This window comes from Haliotis asinina, chromosome 9 (genome assembly GCF_037392515.1).
Source record: "Haliotis asinina isolate JCU_RB_2024 chromosome 9, JCU_Hal_asi_v2, whole genome shotgun sequence".
NCBI lineage: Eukaryota > Metazoa > Mollusca > Gastropoda > Lepetellida > Haliotidae > Haliotis > Haliotis asinina.
The window spans coordinates 22,094,053-22,111,890 of record NC_090288.1 but is presented as its reverse complement, the minus strand read 5'-3'; the positions used below and the strand labels follow the sequence as shown (position 1 = coordinate 22,111,890).

The window sequence follows — 17,838 nt, the reverse complement described above, 5'->3', positions numbered from 1 at the left end:
GCATCTCATCTCCTTCAGATACACCTGTACAGCTAACCACCTCACCTCATTCACATACACCTGTACAGTTAACCACCTCATCTCATTCAGATACACCTGTACAGAGATGTAGTCACTCACCTCATTCAGATACACCTGTACAGTCAACCACCTCATTCAGATACACCTGTACAGTTAACCACCTCATTCAGATACCCCTGTACAGTTAACCACCTCATCTCATTCAGATACACCTGTACAGTGATGTAGTCACTCACCTCATTCAGATACACCTGTACAGTTAACCACCTCATTCAGATACACCTGTACAGTTAACCACCTCATCTCATTCAGATACACCTGTACAGTGATGTAGTCACTCACCTCATTCAGATACACCTGTACAGTTAACCACCTCATTCAGATACACCTGTACAGTTAACCACCTCATTCAGATACCCATGTACAGTTAACCACCTCAACTCATTCAGATACACCTGTACAGTTAACCACCTCATCTCATTCAGATACACCTGTACAGTGATGTGGCCACCTCATCTCATTCAGATACACCTGCACAGTTAACCACCTCACCTCATTCAGATACACCTGTACAGTGATGTGGCCACCTCATCTCATTCAGATACACCTGTACAGTTAGCCACCTCATCTCATTCAGATACACCTGTACAGTTAACCACCTCACCTCATTCAGATACCCCTGTACAGTTAACCACCTCACCTCATTCACATACACCTGTACAGTTAACCACCTCACCACATTCAGATACACCTGTACAGTCAACCACCTCACCTCATTCAGATACACCTGTAAAGTTAACCACCTCACCTCATTCAGATACACCTGTACAGTTAACCACCTCACCTCATTCAGAAACCCCTGTACAGTTAACCACCTCATCTCATTCAGATCCACCTGTACAGTTAACCACCTCATCTCATTCAGATACACCTGTACAGTGATGTGGCCACCTCATCTCATTCAGATACACCTGCACAGTTAACCACCTCACCTCATTCAGATACCCCTGTACAGTTAACCACCTCACCTCATTCAGATACACCTGTACAGTTAACCACCTCATCTCATTCAGATACACCTGTACAGTGATGTGGCCACCTCATCTCATTCAGATACACCTGCACAGTTAACCACCTCACCTCATTCAGATACACCTGTACAGTGATGTGGCCACCTCATCTCATTCAGATACACCTGTACAGTTAGCCACCTCATCTCATTCAGATACACCTGTACAGTTAACCACCTCACCTCATTCAGATACCCCTGTACAGTTAACCACCTCACCTCATTCAGATACACCTGTACAGTTAACCACCTCACCACATTCAGATACACCTGTACAGTTAACCACCTCACCTCATTCAGATACACCTGTAAAGTTAACCACCTCACCTCATTCAGATACACCTGTACAGTTAACCACCTCACCTCATTCAGAAACCCCTGTACAGTTAACCACCTCATCTCATTCAGATACACCTGTACAGTGATGTGGCCATCTCACCTCATTCAGATACACCTGTACAGTGATGTGGCCATCTCACCTCATTCAGATACACCTGTACAGTTAACCACCTCACCTCATTCAGATACCCCTGTACAGTTAACCACCTCATCTCATTCAGATACACCTGTACAGTTAACCACCTCATCTCATTCAGATACACCTGTACAGTGATGTGGGCATCTCATCTCCTTCAGATACACCTGTACAGCTAACCACCTCACCTCATTCAGATACACCTGTACAGTTAACAACCTCATCTCATTCAGATACACATGTACAGTGATGTAGTCACTCACCTCATTCAGATACACCTGTACAGTCAACCACCTCATTCAGATACACCTGTACAGTTAACCACCTCATTCAGATACCCCTGTACAGTTAACCACCTCATCTCATTCAGATACACCTGTACAGTGATGTAGTCACTCACCTCATTCAGATACACCTGTACAGTTAACCACCTCACCTCATTCAGATACCCCTGTAGAGTTAACCACCTCACCTCATTCAGATACACCTGTACAGTTAACCACCTCATCTCATTCAGATACACCTGTACAGTGATGTGGCCATCTCACCTCATTCAGATACACCTGTACAGTTAACCACCTCACCTCATTCAGATACACCTGTACAGTTAACCACCTCACCTCATTCAGATACCCCTGTACAGTTAACCACCTCACCTCATTCAGATACACCTGTACAGTTAACCACCTCATCCCATTCAGATACACCTGTACAGTGATGTGGCCATCTCACCTCATTCAGATACACCTGTACAGTTAACCACCTCACCTCATTCAGATACCCCTGTACAGTTAACCACCTCATCTCATTCAGATACACCTGTACAGTGATGTGGCCATCTCACCTCATTCAGATACACCTGTACAGTTAACCACCTCACCTCATTCAGATAAACCTGTACAGTTAACCACCTCATCTCATTCAGATACACCTGTACAGTGATGTGGCCACCTCATCTCATTCAGATACACCTGTACAGCTAACCACCTCACCTCATTCAGATACACCTGTACAGTTAACCACCTCACCTCATTCAGATACCCCTGTAGAGTTAACCACCTCACCTCATTCAGATACACCTGTACAGTTAACCACCTCACCTCATTCAGATACACCTGTACAGTGATGTAACCATCTAACCTCATTCAGATACACCTGTACAGTGATGTGGCCATCTCACCTCATTCAGATACACCTGTACAGTTAACCACCTCACCTCATTCAGATAGCCCTGTACAGTTAACCACCTCATCTCATTCAGATACACCTGTACAGTCAACCACCTCATCTCATTCAGATACACCTGTACAGTGATGTGGCCATCTCACCTTATTCAGACACACCTGTACAGTTAACCACCTCACCTCATTCAGATTCCCCTGTACAGTTAACCACCTCATCTCATTCAGATACACCTGTACATTGATGTGGTCATCTCACCTCATTCAGATACACCTGTACAGTTAACCACTTCACCTCATTCAGATACACCTGTACAGTTAACCACCTCATCTCATTCAGATACACCTGTACAGTTAACCACCTCACCTCATTCAGATACACCTGTACAGTTAACCACCTCATCTCATTCAGATACACCTGTACAGTTAACCACCTCACCTCATTCAGATACCCCTGTAGAGTTAACCACCTCACCTCATTCAGATACACCTGTACAGTGATGTGGCCATCTCACCTCATTCAGATACACCTGTACAGTTAACCACCTCACCTCATTCAGATACACCTGTACAGTTAACCACCTCACCTCATTCAGATACCCCTGTACAGTTAACCACCTCACCTCATTCAGATACATCTGTACAGTTAACCACCTCATCCCATTCAGATACACCTGTACAGTGATGTGGCCATCTCACCTCATTCAGATACACCTGTACAGTTAACCACCTCACCTCATTCAGATACCCCTGTACAGTTAACCACCTCATCTCATTCAGATACACCTGTACAGTTAACCACCTCATCTCATTCAGATACACCTGTACAGTGATGTAGTCACTCACCTCATTCAGATACACCTGTACAGTTAACCACCTCATTCAGATACACCTGTACAGTCAACCACCTCATCTCATTCAGATACACCTGTACAGTGATGTAGTCACTCACCTCATTCAGATACACCTGTACAGTGATGTGGCCATCTCACCTTATTCAGATACACCTGTACAGTTAACCACCTCACCTCATTCAGATACCCCTGTACAGTTAACCACCTCATCTCATTCAGATACACCTGTACATTGATGTGGTCATCTCACCTCATTCAGATACACCTGTACAGTTAACCACTTCACCTCATTCAGATACACCTGTACAGTTAACCACCTCATCTCATTCAGATACACCTGTACAGTTAACCACCTCACCTCATTCAGATACACCTGTACAGTTAACCACCTCATCTCATTCAGATACACCTGTACAGTTAACCACCTCACCTCATTCAGATACCCCTGTAGAGTTAACCACCTCACCTCATTCAGATACACCTGTACAGTGATGTGGCCATCTCACCTCATTCAGATACACCTGTACAGTTAACCACCTCACCTCATTCAGATACACCTGTACAGTTAACCACCTCACCTCATTCAGATACCCCTGTACAGTTAACCACCTCACCTCATTCAGATACATCTGTACAGTTAACCACCTCATCCCATTCAGATACACCTGTACAGTGATGTGGCCATCTCACCTCATTCAGATACACCTGTACAGTTAACCACCTCACCTCATTCAGATACACCTGTACAGTTAACCACCTCACCTCATTCAGATACCCCTGTACAGTTAACCACCTCATCTCATTCAGATACACCTGTACAGTTAACCACCTCATCTCATTCAGATACACCTGTACAGTGATGTGGGCATCTCATCTCCTTCAGATACACCTGTACAGCTAACCACCTCACCTCATTCAGATACACCTGTACAGTTAACCACCTCATCTCATTCAGATACACCTGTACAGTGATGTAGTCACTCACCTCATTCAGATACACCTGTACAGTCAACCACGTCATTCAGATACACCTGTACAGTTAACCACCTCATTCAGATACCCCTGTACAGTTAACCACCTCATCTCATTCAGATACACCTGTACAGTGATGTAGTCACTCACCTCATTCAGATACACCTGTACAGTTAACCACCTCACCTCATTCAGATACCCCTGTAGAGTTAACCACCTCACCTCATTCAGATACACCTGTACAGTTAACCACCTCATCTCATTCAGATACACCTGTACAGTGATGTGGCCATCTCACCTCATTCAGATACACCTGTACAGTTAACCACCTCACCTCATTCAGATACACCTGTACAGTTAACCACCTCACCTCATTCAGATACACCTGTACAGTTAACCACCTCACCTCATTCAGATACACCTGTACAGTTAACCACCTCATCCCATTCAGATACACCTGTACAGTGATGTGGCCATCTCACCTCATTCAGATACACCTGTACAGTTAACCACCTCACCTCATTCAGATACCCCTGTACAGTTAACCACCTCATCTCATTCAGATACACCTGTACAGTGATGTGGCCATCTCACCTCATTCAGATACACCTGTACAGTTAACCACCTCACCTCATTCAGATAAACCTGTACAGTTAACCACCTCATCTCATTCAGATACACCTGTACAGTGATGTGGCCACCTCATCTCATTCAGATACACCTGTACAGCTAACCACCTCACCTCATTCAGATACACCTGTACAGTTAACCACCTCATCTCATTCAGATACCCCTGTAGAGTTAACCACCTCACCTCATTCAGATACACCTGTACAGTTAACCACCTCACCTCATTCAGATACACCTGTACAGTGATGTAACCATCTAACCTCATTCAGATACACCTGTACAGTGATGTGGCCATCTCACCTCATTCAGATACACCTGTACAGTTAACCACCTCACCTCATTCAGATACCCCTGTACAGTTAACCACCTCATCTCATTCAGATACACCTGTACAGTTAACCACCTCATCTCATTCAGATACACCTGTACAGTGATGTGGCCATCTCACCTTATTCAGATACACCTGTACAGTTAACCACCTCACCTCATTCAGATACCCCTGTACAGTTAACCACCTCATCTCATTCAGATACACCTGTACATTGATGTGGTCATCTCACCTCATTCAGATACACCTGTACAGTTAACCACTTCACCTCATTCAGATACACCTGTACAGTTAACCACCTCATCTCATTCAGATACACCTGTACAGTTAACCACCTCACCTCATTCAGATACCCCTGTAGAGTTAACCACCTCATCTCATTCAGATACACCTGTACAGTTAACCACCTCACCTCATTCAGATACCCCTGTAGAGTTAACCACCTCACCTCATTCAGATACACCTGTACAGTTAACCACCTCATCTCATTCAGATACACCTGTACATTGATGTGGTCATCTCACCTCATTCAGATACACCTGTACAGTTAACCACTTCACCTCATTCAGATACACCTGTACAGTTAACCACCTCATCTCATTCAGATACACCTGTACAGTTAACCACCTCACCTCATTCAGATACACCTGTACAGTTAACCACCTCATCTCATTCAGATACACCTGTACAGTTAACCACCTCACCTCATTCAGATACCCCTGTAGAGTTAACCACCTCACCTCATTCAGATACACCTGTACAGTGATGTGGCCATCTCACCTCATTCACATACACCTGTACAGTTAACCACCTCACCTCATTCAGATACACCTGTACAGTTAACCACCTCACCTCATTCAGATACCCCTGTACAGTTAACCACCTCACCTCATTCAGATACATCTGTACAGTTAACCACCTCATCCCATTCAGATACACCTGTACAGTGATGTGGCCATCTCACCTCATTCAGATACACCTGTACAGTTAACCACCTCACCTCATTCAGATACCCCTGTACAGTTAACCACCTCATCTCATTCAGATACCCCTGTACAGTTAACCACCTCATCTCATTCAGATACACCTGTACAGTGATGTAGTCACTCACCTCATTCAGATACACCTGTACAGTTAACCACCTCATTCAGATACACCTGTACAGTTAACCACCTCATCTCATTCAGATACACCTGTACAGTGATGTAGTCACTCACCTCATTCAGATACACCTGTACAGTTAACCACCTCATTCAGATACACCTGTACAGTTAACCACCTCATTCAGATACCCATGTACAGTTAACCACCTCATCTCATTCAGATACACCTGTACAGTTAACCACCTCATCTCATTCAGATACACATGTACAGTGATGTGGCCACCTCATCTCATTCAGATACACCTGCACAGTTAACCACCTCACCTCATTCAGATACACCTGTACAGTGATGTGGCCACCTCATCTCATTCAGATACACCTGTACAGTTAGCCACCTCATCTCATTCAGATACACCTGTACAGTTAACCACCTCACCTCATTCAGATACCCCTGTACAGTTAACCACCTCACCTCATTCAGATACACCTGTACAGTTAACCACCTCACCACATTCAGATACACCTGTACAGTTAACCACCTCACCTCATTCAGAAACCCCTGTACAGTTAACCACCTCATCTCATTCAGATACACCTGTACAGTTAACCACCTCATCTCATTCAGATACACCTGTACAGTGATGTGGCCACCTCATCTCATTCAGATACACCTGCACAGTTAACCACCTCACCTCATTCAGATACACCTGTACAGTGATGTGGCCATCTCACCTCAATCAGATACACCTGTACAGTGATGTGGCCATCTCACCTCATTCAGATACACCTGTACAGTTAACCACCTCACCTCATTCAGATACCCCTGTACAGTTAACCACCTCATCTCATTCAGATACACCTGTACAGTTAACCACCTCATCTCATTCAGATACACCTGTACAGTGATGTGGGCATCTCATCTCCTTCAGATACACCTGTACAGCTAACCACCTCACCTCATTCAGATACACCTGTACAGTTAACAACCTCATCTCATTCAGATACACCTGTACAGTTAGCCACCTCATCTCATTCAGATACACCTGTACAGTTAACCACCTCACCTCATTCAGATACCCCTGTACAGTTAACCACCTCACCTCATTCAGATACACCTGTACAGTTAACCACCTCACCACATTCAGATACACCTGTACAGTTAACCACCTCACCTCATTCAGATACACCTGTAAAGTTAACCACCTCACCTCATTGAGATACACCTGTACAGTTAACCACCTCACCTCATTCAGAAACCCCTGTACAGTTAACCACCCCATCTCATTCAGATACACCTGTACAGTGATGTGGCCATCTCACCTCATTCAGATACACCTGTACAGTGATGTGGCCATCTCACCTCATTCAGATACACCTGTACAGTTAACCACCTCACCTCATTCAGATACCCCTGTACAGTTAACCACCTCATCTCATTCAGATACACCTGTACAGTGATGTGGCCATCTCACCTCATTCAGATACACCTGTACAGTTAACCACCTCACCTCATTCAGATAAACCTGTACAGTTAACCACCTCATCTCATTCAGATACACCTGTACAGTGATGTGGCCACCTCATCTCATTCAGATACACCTGTACAGCTAACCACCTCACCTCATTCAGATACACCTGTACAGTTAACCACCTCACCTCATTCAGATACCCCTGTAGAGTTAACCACCTCACCTCATTCAGATACACCTGTACAGTTAACCACCTCACCTCATTCAGATACACCTGTACAGTGATGTAACCATCTAACCTCATTCAGATACACCTGTACAGTGATGTGGCCATCTCACCTCATTCAGATACACCTGTACAGTTAACCACCTCACCTCATTCAGATACCCCTGTACAGTTAACCACCTCATCTCATTCAGATACACCTGTACAGTTAACCACCTCATCTCATTCAGATACACCTGTACAGTGATGTGGCCATCTCACCTTATTCAGATACACCTGTACAGTTAACCACCTCACCTCATTCAGATACCCCTGTACAGTTAACCACCTCATCTCATTCAGATACACCTGTACATTGATGTGGTCATCTCACCTCATTCAGATACACCTGTACAGTCAACCACTTCACCTCATTCAGATACACCTGTACAGTTAACCACCTCATCTCATTCAGATACACCTGTACAGTTAACCACCTCACCTCATTCAGATACACCTGTACAGTTAACCACCTCATCTCATTCAGATACACCTGTACAGTTAACCACCTCACCTCATTCAGATACCCCTGTAGAGTTAACCACCTCACCTCATTCAGATACACCTGTACAGTGATGTGGCCATCTCACCTCATTCAGATACACCTGTACAGTTAACCACCTCACCTCATTCAGATACACCTGTACAGTTAACCACCTCACCTCATTCAGATACCCCTGTACAGTTAACCACCTCACCTCATTCAGATACATCTGTACAGTTAACCACCTCATCCCATTCAGATACACCTGTACAGTGATGTGGCCATCTCACCTCATTCAGATACACCTGTACAGTTAACCACCTCACCTCATTCAGATACCCCTGTACAGTTAACCACCTCATCTCATTCAGATACACCTGTACAGTGATGTGGCCATCTCACCTCATTCAGATACCCCTGTAGAGTTAACCACCTCACCTCATTCAGATACACCTGTACAGTTAACCACCTCACCTCATTCAGATAAACCTGTACAGTTAACCACCTCACCTCATTCAGATACACCTGTACAGTTAACCACCTCATCCCATTCAGATACACCTGTACAGTGATGTGGCCATCTCACCTCATTCAGATACACCTGTACAGTTAACCACCTCACCTCATTCAGATACACCTGTACAGTTAACCACCTCACCTCATTCAGATAAACCTGTACAGTTAACCACCTCACCTCATTCAGATACACCTGTACAGTTAACCACCTCATCCCATTCAGATACACCTGTACAGTGATGTGGCCATCTCACCTCATTCAGATACACCTGTACAGTTAACCACCTCACCTCATTCAGATACCCCTGTACAGTTAACCACCTCATCTCATTCAGATACACCTGTACAGTGATGTGGCCATCTCACCTCATTCAGATACACCTGTACAGTTAACCACCTCACCTCATTCAGATAAACCTGTACAGTTAACCACCTCATCTCATTCAGATACACCTGTACAGTGATGTGGCCACCTCATCTCATTCAGATACACCTGTACAGCTAACCACCTCACCTCATTCAGATGCACCTGTACAGTTAACCACCTCACCTCATTCAGATACCCCTGTAGAGTTAACCACCTCACCTCATTCAGATACACCTGTACAGTTAACCACCTCACCTCATTCAGATACACCTGTACAGTGATGTAACCATCTCACCTCATTCAGATACACCTGTACAGTGATGTCGCCACTCACCTCATTCACATACACCTGTACAGTGATGTGGCCACTCACCTCATTCAGATACACCTGTACAGTCATGTGGCCATCTCATCTCATTCAGATACACCTGTACAGTGATGTGGCCATCTCACCTCATTCAGATACACCTGTACAGTTAACCACCTCACCTCATTCAGATACACCTGTACAGTGATGTAACCATCTAACCTCATTCAGATACACCTGTACAGTGATGTCGCCACTCACCTCATTCACATACACCTGTACAGTGATGTGGCCACTTACCTCATTCACATACACCTGTACAGTCATGTGGCCATCTCACCTCATTCAGATACACCTGTACAGTGATGTGGCCATCTCACCTCATTCAGATACACCTGTACAGTTAACCACCTCACCTCATTCAGATACCCCTGTACAGTTAACCACCTCATCTCATTCAGATACACCTGTACAGTTAACCACCTCATCTCATTCAGATACACCTGTACAGTGATGTGGCCATCTCACCTTATTCAGATACACCTGTACAGTTAACCACCTCACCTCATTCAGATACACCTGTACAGTTAACCACCTCACCTCATTCAGATACCCCTGTACAGTTAACCACCTCACCTCATTCAGATACACCTGTACAGTTAACCACCTCATCCCATTCAGATACACCTGTACAGTGATGTGGCCATCTCACCTCATTCAGATACACCTGTACAGTTAACCACCTCACCTCATTCAGATACCCCTGTGCAGTTAACCACCTCATCTCATTCAGATACACCTGTACAGTGATGTGGCCATCTCACCTCATTCAGATACCCCTGTAGAGTTAACCACCTCACCTCATTCAGATAAACCTGTACAGTTAACCACCTCATCTCATTCAGATACACCTGTACAGTTAACCACCTCATCTCATTCAGATACACCTGTACAGTGATGTGGCCATCTCACCTCATTCAGATACACCTGTACAGTTAACCACCTCACCTCATTCAGATACACCTGTACAGTTAACCACCTCACCTCATTCAGATAAACCTGTACAGTTAACCACCTCACCTCATTCAGATACACCTGTACAGTTAACCACCTCATCCCATTCAGATACACCTGTACAGTGATGTGGCCATCTCACCTCATTCAGATACACCTGTACAGTTAACCACCTCACCTCATTCAGACACCCCTGTACAGTTAACCACCTCATCTCATTCAGATACACCTGTACAGTGATGTGGCCATCTCACCTCATTCAGATACACCTGTAAAGTTAACCACCTCACCTCATTCAGATAAACCTGTACAGTTAACCACCTCATCTCATTCAGATACACCTGTACAGTGATGTGGCCACCTCATCTCATTCAGATACACCTGTACAGCTAACCACCTCACCTCATTCAGATACACCTGTACAGTTAACCACCTCACCTCATTCAGATACCCCTGTAGAGTTAACCACCTCACCTCATTCAGATACACCTGTACAGTTAACCACCTCACCTCATTCAGATACACCTGTACAGTGATGTAACCATCTAACCTCATTCAGATACACCTGTACAGTGATGTCGCCACTCACCTCATTCACATACACCTGTACAGTGATGTGGCCACTCACCTCATTCAGATACACCTGTACAGTCATGTGGCCATCTCATCTCATTCAGATACACCTGTACAGTGATGTGGCCATCTCACCTCATTCAGATACACCTGTACAGTTAACCACCTCACCTCATTCAGATACACCTGTACAGTGATGTAACCATCTAACCTCATTCAGATACACCTGTACAGTGATGTCGCCACTCACCTCATTCACATACACCTGTACAGTGATGTGGCCACTCACCTCATTCAGATACACCTGTACAGTCATGTGGCCATCTCACCTCATTCAGATACACCTGTACAGTGATGTGGCCATCTCACCTCATTCAGATACACCTGTACAGTTAACCACCTCACCTCATTCAGATACCCCTGTACAGTTAACCACCTCATCTCATTCAGATACACCTGTACAGTTAACCACCTCATCTCATTCAGATACACCTGTACAGTGATGTGGCCATCTCACCTTATTCAGATACACCTGTACAGTTAACCACCTCACCTCATTCAGATACCCCTGTACAGTTAACCACCTCATCTCATTCAGATACACCTGTACAGTGATGTGGTCATCTCACCTCATTCAGATACACCTGTACAGTTAACCACCTCACCTCATTCAGATACCCCTGTAGAGTTAACCACCTCATCTCATTCAGATACACCTGTACAGTTAACCACCTCACCTCATTCAGATACCCCTGTAGAGTTAACCACCTCACCTCATTCAGATACACCTGTACAGTTAACCACCTCATCTCATTCAGATACACCTGTACAGTGATGTGGCCATCTCACCTCATTCAGATACACCTGTACAGTTAACCACCTCACCTCATTCAGATACACCTGTACAGTTAACCACCTCACCTCATTCAGATACCCCTGTACAGTTAACCACCTCACCTCATTCAGATACACCTGTACAGTTAACCACCTCATCCCATTCAGATACACCTGTACAGTGATGTGGCCATCTCACCTCATTCAGATACACCTGTACAGTTAACCACCTCACCTCATTCAGATACCCCTGTACAGTTAACCACCTCATCTCATTCAGATACACCTGTACAGTGATGTGGCCATCTCACCTCATTCAGATACACCTGTACAGTTAACCACCTCACCTCATTCAGATAAACCTGTACAGTTAACCACCTCATCTCATTCAGATACACCTGTACAGTGATGTGGCCACCTCATCTCATTCAGATACACCTGTACAGCTAACCACCTCACCTCATTCAGATACACCTGTACAGTTAACCACCTCACCTCATTCAGATACCCCTGTAGAGTTAACCACCTCACCTCATTCAGATACACCTGTACAGTTAACCACCTCACCTCATTCAGATACACCTGTACAGTGATGTAACCATCTAACCTCATTCAGATACACCTGTACAGTGATGTCGCCACTCACCTCATTCACATACACCTGTACAGTGATGTGGCCACTCACCTCATTCAGATACACCTGTACAGTCATGTGGCCATCTCATCTCATTCAGATACACCTGTACAGTGATGTAGCCACTCACCTCATTCAGATACACCTGTACAGTGATATAACTTTGTTCCTTGTTTTTCCTTGTGAATATCCCATCCTTGTGGATTCTGAAGTATTCTCCAGGCTCGTAACGGAGGAAGCGAAGTCTGGAAATATAGATTTTAATTCTTAAATAGTTGCAAACACCATCATGGAACACAGGAACTGGTTCAGCTTGTCAACTGAGAACCCAATTCAGTTGAAATATTGGTTATCGTCAACATTTACATAGTGGTCAAACAAGTCCATAAAAATTTCATATGTCAGTAGAAGGACATAATATGTATTGTTCAAGTAAGATACCATCTTGCTTAGCAGCCAGCAGACAGACAACACAGAAACGATTTACACAGAAGACAATCTACCTTTCATTCAGACCTAAAGCCCTCTTCCCTTTGAAAACTTCAGGGACAAACGACTTTATCCTATTCCACAACTTCTCTGACTCCTTCTTCGACTCCCACATCAGACGGGAACTGTTTCTCAATTCAGGTATGTCTTCTTGGCTGATGGAGTATAGAATGAACTCTCTTACAAAATGTAATATGATGCTTATCATAATCCACATTTAGCAATACAAGATTCATGAGAACACATCTCTGATAAGATGAAATGAATTACTTCCCTCAGAACAAGATATACTCTGATGCTCCACAGGTGATGTGAGTTGTATCTGATATATCTACCACCTTCAGTACATGTAATAGTCCGATGTTCTGCAGCTGATGTGACATATCTGAATCTGATATACCTACCATCTTCAGTACATGTAATAGTCAGACGTTCCACAGGTGATGTGACATATGTGATATACCCACCACCTTCAGTACATGTAATAGTCCGATGTTCTGCAGCTGATGTGACATATCTGAATCTGACATACCTACCACCTTCAGTACATGTAATAGTCAGACATTCCACAGGTGATGTGACATATGTGATATACCTACCACCTTCAGTACATGTAATAGTCAGACGTTCCACAGGTGATGTGACATATCTGATATACCTACCACCTTCAGCACATGTAATAGTCAGACGTTCCACGGGTGATGTGACATATCTGATATACCTACCACCTTCAGCACATGTAATAGTCAGACGTTCCACGGGTGATGTGACATATCTGACATACCTACCACCTTCAGCACATGTAATAGTCAGACGTTCCACAGGTGATGTGACATATCTGATATACCTACCACCTCCAGTACATGTAATAGTCAGACTTTCCACAGGTGATGTGACATATCTGATATACCTACCACCTTCAGCACATGTAATAGTCAGACTTTCCACAGGTGATGTGACATATCTGATATACCTACCACCTTCAGCACATGTAATAGTCAGACGTTCCACAGGTGATGTGACATATCTGATATACCTACCACCTCCAGTACATGTAATAGTCAGACTTTCCACAGGTGATGTGACATATCTGATATACCTACCATCTTCAGTACATGTAATAGTCAGACTTTCCACAGGTGATGTGACATATGTGATATACCTACCATCTTCAGTACATGTAATAGTCAGACTTTCCACAGGTGATGTGACATAAGTGATATACCTACCACCTCCAGTACATGTAATAGTCAGACTTTCCACAGGTGATGTGACATATCTGATATACCTACCATCTTCAGTACATGTAATAGTCAGACATTCCACAGGTGATGTGACATATGTGATATACCTACCATCTTCAGTACATGTAATAGTCAGACGTTCCACAGGTGATGTGACATATCTGATATACCTACCACCTTCAGCACATGTAATAGTCAGACGTTCCACGGGTGATGTGACATATCTGATATACCTACCACCTTCAGCACATGTAATAGTCAGACGTTCCACAGGTGATGTGACATATCTGATATACCTACTACCTCCAGTACATGTAATAGTCAGACTTTCCACAGGTGATGTGACATATGTGATATACCTACCATCTTCAGTACATGTAATAGTCAGACGTTCCACGGGTGATGTGACATATCTGATATACCTACCATCTTCAGTACATGTAATAGTCAGACTTTCCACAGGTGATGTGACATATCTGATATACCTACCATCTTCAGTACATGTAATAGTCAGACGTTCCACAGGTGATGTGACATATGTGATATACCTACCACCTTCAGTACATGTAATAGTCAGACGTTCCACAGGTGATGTGACATATGTGATATACCTACTACCTTCAGTACATGTAATAGTCAGACATTCCACAGGTGATGTGACATATCTGATATACCTACCATCTTCAGTACATGTAATAGTCAGACATTCCACAGGTGATGTGACATATGTGATATACCTACCTCCTTCAGTACATGTAGTAGTCAGACGTTCCACAGGTGATGTGACATATCTGATATACCTACCACCTTCAGTACATGTAATAGTCAGACGTTCCACGGGTGATGTGACATATCTGATATACCTACCACCTTCAGCACATGTAATAGTCAGACTTTCCACGGGTGATGTGACATATGTGATATACCTACCACCTTCAGCACATGTAATAGTCAGACATTCCACAGGTGATGTGACATATCTGATATACCTACCTCCTTCAGTACATGTAGTAGTCAGACGTTCCACAGGTGATGTGACATATCTGATATACCTACCACCTTCAGTACATGTAATAGTCAGACGTTCCACGGGTGATGTGACATATCTGATATACCTACCACCTTCAGCACATGTAATAGTCAGACTTTCCACGGGTGATGTGACATATCTGATATACCTACCATCTTCAGCACAGGTAATATTCAGACGTTCCACAGGTGATGTGACATATGTGATATACCTACCACCTTCAGCACATGTAATAGTCAGACATTCCACAGGTGATGTGACATATCTGATATACCTACCATCTTCAGTACATGTAATAGTCAGACGTTCCACAGGTGATGTGACATATGTGATATACCTACCACCTTCAGCACATGTAATAGTCAGACATTCCACAGGTGATGTGACATATCTGATATACCTACCACCTTCAGTACATGTAATAGTCAGACATTCCACAGGTGATGTGACATATGTCATATACCTACCACCTTCAGCACATGTAATAGTCAGACGTTCCACGGGTGATGTGACATATGTGATATACCTACCATCTTCAGTACATGTAATAGTCAGACATTCCACAGGTGATGTGACATATGTGATATACCTACCACCTTCAGTACATGTAATAGTAAGACGTTACACGGGTGATGTGACATATCTGATATACCTACCACCTTCAGTACATGTAATAGTCAGACGTTCCACAGGTGATGTGACATATGTGATATACCTACCACCTTCAGTACATGTAATAGTCAGACATTCCACAGGTGATGTGACATATGTGATATACCTACCACCTTCAGCACATGTAATAGTCAGACGTTCCACGGGTGATGTGACATATCTGATATACCTACCACCTTCAGCACATGTAATAGTCAGACGTTCCACGGGTGATGTGACATATCTGATATACCTACCATCTTCAGTACATGTAATAGTCAGACTTTCCACAGGTGATGTGACATATCTGATATACCTACCATCTTCAGTACATGTAATAGTCAGACGTTCCACAGGTGATGTGACATATGTGATATACCTACCACCTTCAGTACATGTAATAGTCAGACGTTCCACAGGTGATGTGACATATGTGATATACCTACTACCTTCAGTACATGTAATAGTCAGACATTCCACAGGTGATGTGACATATCTGAAATACCTACCATCTTCAGTACATGTAATAGTCAGACATTCCACAGGTGATGTGACATATGTGATATACCTACCACCTTCAGTACATGTAATAGTCAGACGTTCCACAGGTGATGTGACATATCTGATATACCTACCATCTTCAGTACATGTAATAGTCAGACGTTCCACAGGTGATGTGACATATCTGATATACCTACCATCTTCAGTACATGTAATAGTCAGACATTCCACAGGTGATGTGACATATGTGATATACCTACCATCTTCAGTACATGTAATAGTCAGACGTTCCACGGGTGATGTGACATATCTGATATACCAACCACCTTCAGCACATGTAATAGTCAGACGTTCCACAGGTGATGTGACATATCTGATATACCTACCATCTTCAGTACATGTAATAGTCAGACATTCCACAGGTGATGTGACATATGTGATATACCTACCACCTTCAGTACATGTAATAGTCAGACGTTCCACAGGTGATGTGACATATCTGATATACCAACCACCTTCAGCACATGTAATAGTCAGACGTTCCACGGGTGATGTGAGATATCTGATATACCTACCACCTTCAGCACATGTAATAGTCAGACTTTCCACGGGTGATGTGACATATCTGATATACCTACCACCTTCAGCACAGGTAATAGTCAGACGTTCCACAGGTGATGTGACATATGTGATATACCTACCACCTTCAGCACATGTAATAGTCAGACATTCCACAGGTGATGTGACACATCTGATATACCTACCATCTTCAGTACATGTAATAGTCAGACGTTCCACAGGTGATGTGACATATGTGATATACCTAC

At 43.7% G+C, this 17,838-nt stretch overlaps 1 protein-coding gene across 1 annotated transcript in view; it reads right to left on the bottom strand.

The window, feature by feature from the left end:
- Positions 1 to 17,838, bottom strand: part of LOC137296992 (uncharacterized) — a 42,881-nt gene that overhangs the window by 12,098 nt on the left and 12,945 nt on the right. Inside the window, exons 4-5 of the mRNA XM_067828924.1 lie at positions 13,600 to 13,740; positions 13,227 to 13,341 (exon numbers count right to left, since the gene is read on the bottom strand). Of these exons, the coding sequence (XP_067685025.1) occupies positions 13,227 to 13,341; positions 13,600 to 13,740 (256 nt within the window). The remainder of the gene's footprint in view (positions 1 to 13,226; positions 13,342 to 13,599; positions 13,741 to 17,838) is intronic.